This window comes from Monoraphidium neglectum (assembly GCF_000611645.1).
Source record: "Monoraphidium neglectum strain SAG 48.87 unplaced genomic scaffold scaffold00092, whole genome shotgun sequence".
Lineage (NCBI taxonomy): Eukaryota > Viridiplantae > Chlorophyta > Chlorophyceae > Sphaeropleales > Selenastraceae > Monoraphidium > Monoraphidium neglectum.
In genome coordinates this window covers 2,834-7,104 of record NW_014013536.1, presented here as the reverse complement: position 1 = coordinate 7,104, position 4,271 = coordinate 2,834, and the positions used below count along the sequence as shown (strand labels likewise).

General features: G+C 66.9%; 1 protein-coding gene across 1 annotated transcript; it reads right to left on the bottom strand.

The window, feature by feature from the left end:
• Positions 1 to 2,675: 2,675 nt before the first annotated feature.
• Positions 2,676 to 3,553, bottom strand: MNEG_0987 (hypothetical protein; the record flags this gene model as incomplete). The annotated part of the gene is made up of 2 exons (XM_014050523.1): positions 2,676 to 2,974; positions 3,382 to 3,553. 2 exons carry the CDS (start codon positions 3,551 to 3,553, stop codon positions 2,676 to 2,678), a joined length of 471 nt encoding a protein of 156 aa, XP_013905977.1.
• Between the last annotated feature and the right edge of the window lie 718 nt (positions 3,554 to 4,271).

Genomic DNA, 4,271 nt, shown 5'->3' with positions numbered 1-4,271 from the left:
CCGCTGCTTGGGGCGCTGGTGAGCTCGGTGAAGTTGCTGCCACCGACACTCCCGCTGCTGCTGCCGCTGCTGCTGCTGCTGCTGCTGCTGCGGCCGCCGCCGCCGCTGCCGCCGCCGAACGAGAAGCATGAAATGTGCTGGCCAAAGACGGTCTGGGGGTGCTGGATTCTGTCAAACCCCTCCGCGTCTGGCGCCGCCGGCCAGCGCGGCACGCTGTGCTGCAGCCAGAAGCCGCCGCCGGCGGCGTCGAAGGCGGCGGCGCCCTTGCTGTGGGCATACTCCCAGTGCTCTTGGCCAGAGGGATCTTCGTCGTTCCAGAAGGCGTGAGCCAGCTGCAACGGCGGCGGCGGCGGGGGCGGCGGCTGGGCAAGGCGGCGGCGGAAGAGGGGTTGTGCGGGCCGCTGCGGCGGCGGCCGGCTGGGGGCGGGGCGGGCGATGGCGGAGAGGGTGTAGCTGGGCGGGCCGCCGTCTTCGAACAGGGACAGATGGTGCTGCCATTCGCAGCCGCTGGGCGGCGGCGGCGCTGCGTCCCCGGCGCCTGACTGCGAAGCGGCAGCAGCGGCGGCCCCGGGCAGGGGCGCGCGCAGCCGGTCGCCGTCGCCGCCGCCGGCGCGGGGGGCGGCCTGCGGGCGGCGCGCCCCTCCGGGGCAGTGGTCTGCTGATAGGTATGAGTAGTTGTAACCGCCGGGGTGCTTGAGGATTATCCACCAGTCAGTGGGCGCCCCGTTCAGCCCGACGCAAGCGGGCGCGGCGCCGGCCCGGCGTGGGCCGCGCCGCGCGCGCGGCGGGGTGAGTGGACGGGGCAGCCCCCCGGCGCCGCGCGCTGGCGGCGCCGGGGTGGATGCACGCCATAGGAGCGCCTGGATCCGGGCGTGCGGGGTGCTGCCTTGCGGCGTGTATGCAGAGGTTACATTGAAGCAAGCCGAGAACAGGACGAGGACAAGTATGCACGGCGGGGCCGCCATTGTTGTCGTGGCACGTGCTAGTCGCGTTGCGGCGTCACGGCCGGGCGGGTTGGGGCAGTTGATGAACAAGTATGTTGCAAGCGATGGAGTAGGTGAAGGTCACAAGCAAAAGTCTCTAGATATGGGAAAGTTTTCTTGCATCTTTCGTTCACGTGCCTGCTGAGCTGAGCTGAGCTGAGCTGAGCTGAGCTGAGATCGCTCCCGAGATCGCTCTGCTCATCTGCCCCCTGAGCTCACCGCGACCTTTGAGGCAAGCTTGTTGGACGAAAATAACATCTTTTCAATGTGCTCTGTGTCGCGCTTTTTATGGAGGTGTGTGATTCCAAGTCTAACAGGTCAACACTCGGCCATTCTGACAAGCTGCGAAAGGCTCCCCTGCTGGTGAGCCATTGACACCGCCTCAAACAGAGCGCCAAGGTCCGATGCACGCTTACATAGCACAAGGCTGCATTACACAGATATGCCGAGCAAGCGGCCCTGCCCTGCAAGCCGCACGCCTGCCGAGCCCGCATGCGCTGTGCCGGCGGATGCCACACTCCCAGGGCATGCCGCACGCACGCGCTAATGCTCAAAGCTGGGTGTGTTGAGCAAAAGGGAGGGCTGTGAGCTTGGCACCAAGGTTGACAGCGCGCAAGATAGAAACTCCGAGCGCCGTGATGGGCGGATCACAAGACCAGGCTGTGTGAAGCAGGTCAAATTCACTTTGACCAATAGTCAAGGAGGGGCGCACGGGAGCGACGTGCGCCCCGCCGACGCGGCCGCTGGCGCCCCACCGGCGTACGCGCGCAGCCGCCAATGCGCGGCTGCCGCGGCGTGCGATTGTGTGGCGCCCGCTTGACGGACGGCTCCCGACAAAGGCCCTGCCGCCGGTCGCGCATTACGCTTGCAGGCGCCTGCGCCCTCGCTGTACTGCTCAATCACCAACCGACGCTCGATAGACTAGTGACACAACAACGCGACAACACACAGCCTGTGCCGAACGGACGGCACAAAACAACCACAGTCACTCGCCCCTTTCCCTGCATTTATGCATGCGCCTATGCAAGAAGGGAGCACCAAGCCCCGCCCATCGGAGGTGAAGGCATTCTTCGACTTTGGTCAACACGGGTCAACGCGACCGCCGCACCACTTGGGTCGCACGCCGGTGCAATACCCGGCCGCCCGAGGGCGTTGGGCCAGGCCGCGCGTGGAACTCCAAGCAGCAGGGGGAGATAACAAACGGCCCCATGAGGGGCGGTGACAAAGCACGCCCGGCGGCGCCCGTCGCGCGGCGCCGGGGCCGTTGCTGGCGCTGCTTCAGCCGGCAAGGGGGCAGGCAAGGGGCTGGGGCAAGGGGCTCTGCCGCGAACGGAGGACAAAACCGAGCGCCGCGGCACTCAAGCCGCAAAAGGCGCAGGCGCATTCAGCATGCGGCGCGGCGGCTCGCACACGCAGCGGAGGGCGGCCTGAATGGGGCGCGCCTCACGCCGGGCGGCCAAGCCGGCGTACGCTCTCGCGCGCATGCGTCACACTCTGCTGAGCCGAAAGGAGAGACGAAGGGGGCCACGGGGCAGGGCACGGCTTGCGGCGGCAAGCCGGCGGCCGGGGGGCCTTAAAATGCAGTGCGGGGGCAGGAGGGGGCTGATCGGCAGATGCTGCCGCATCCCACCAAAGAGACCACCCACATGGGTAAAACCTCCTGCAAGCTACTGGTGAAAATAAGAGGGGCGGTCAAGCAGCCGCCACGGCGCCTGCCTCGCCGCCTTGCTGCTGCTGCTGCTGCTGCCCTGCCCCGCCAAACGCTGCCGCGAACGGGCAGCCGCCAGCGCTCGCGCCCTTGCCGTCGGCCGCCGCCGGCGCCGCCTCCGCCGCCGCCACCGCTGCGGCCGCCAGCGCGGGCACGGGCGGTCCCGCCGGCGCCTTAGAGGCGGGCGCGAGGGGCGTGGTCGCCGCCGCGGGCGGGCCGGGCGGCTTGTTCTGCCGCTGCTTGATAGACATCCACAGGCCGTTGGTGGTGTGGATGGTGGCGCCTGCGAGGTTTTGCGACGGCGGAAGGTTGTGTTGTGTTGGTCAATGGGGGGTGAGGTGGGTTGGTCAAGGGGTTTGGGACGGGTTTGGCTGTGATGCCTAGAAGCCCAGGTCGTGCTCTATTGTCGTTTCCTTCAGATCAAGGGCGGACGAGCACCGCGAGCGGCTTGCTGCAGGCTCAGACCCAACGCTCCCATCCACCGCCCAAGCGTGTGTGAACCAAGCCCGCGGATTGACTTTGGTCGCCAGCCATGCACGTGCGCACGCACCACAACACGCATAGGGGGGCTGCCGTACCCCAGTCCAACCACAACGCAAACCTGCATGGCCCGTCAAAGCCCTCGCGCCCTCGCAAATCCAATTCCAGCCCAAGCACAACACCAACGCCCCGACAGGCAGCCCCCCCCACCTGTCGTCATCCCGACCGGCGGCGCGTCCGGCGCGCGCTCGAACTCGAACCGCCGCAGCAGCATGGACAGGCCCACCACAGCCTCGAAGAGCGCAAACTGGTCTCCGACGCACTTGCGGCGGCCGCCGCCGAAGGGCAGGTAGCGGTAGCCCTCGGTCACCTCGTTGGGCATCGGCGAGTCGATGGGAAACCTGTAGGAGGTTGTGTGTGTTTGGGTGTATGTGAAAAACTGTGTGTTTGTGTAGGTGTGTGTGTGGGTGTGCATGTGGTTGTGTGGGTGTGCGTGTGTGACGGGCAAGTGAGGTGAAATGAGGCTGTTGTAACCGTTGCTTTTTTGTGAAAACTTGCCAGCTGGCGAGCGGGGGAAGGGGGACAGGCAGGCAGCATGTACAGTGCTTTGCGATGGTGCAGGGGTGCAGTGGTTGTTCATGAGGCCCTGCAGTGTGGGCCATCCCGCGCCCCAGGTCGCGCTCAAAGTCATGACGGAAATCACCTGTCGGGATCAAACTCATGGGGCCGGTCCCAGTTGTTGGGGTCCCTGTGAAGGTTCCACACGCTGATGAAGATGTCGCTGCCAGCTGGCACCTGGTACTCATCGAAGCTGTCGTCCTGTGGGGACAATGGAAGGCGGGCAGGTGCGCAGGGGTGCGGAGAGGGTCCAAGGTTGAACTGTTGAAGGGCCCGCTTGCGCCGCCGCAGAGCAGGTGGAGGCAGCGCGGCGGCAGGGGCCGCAGAGGCTCCATTCAGCAGCCGCAGCGGCAACAGCAGCAGCAGCAGCGGCAGCGGCAGCGGCAGCAGCAGCAGCAGCAGCAGCAGCAGCAGCAGCAGCAGCAGCAGCAGCAGCAGCAGCAGCGCCAGCAGCAGCAGCAGCGCCAGCGCCAGCGCCAGCG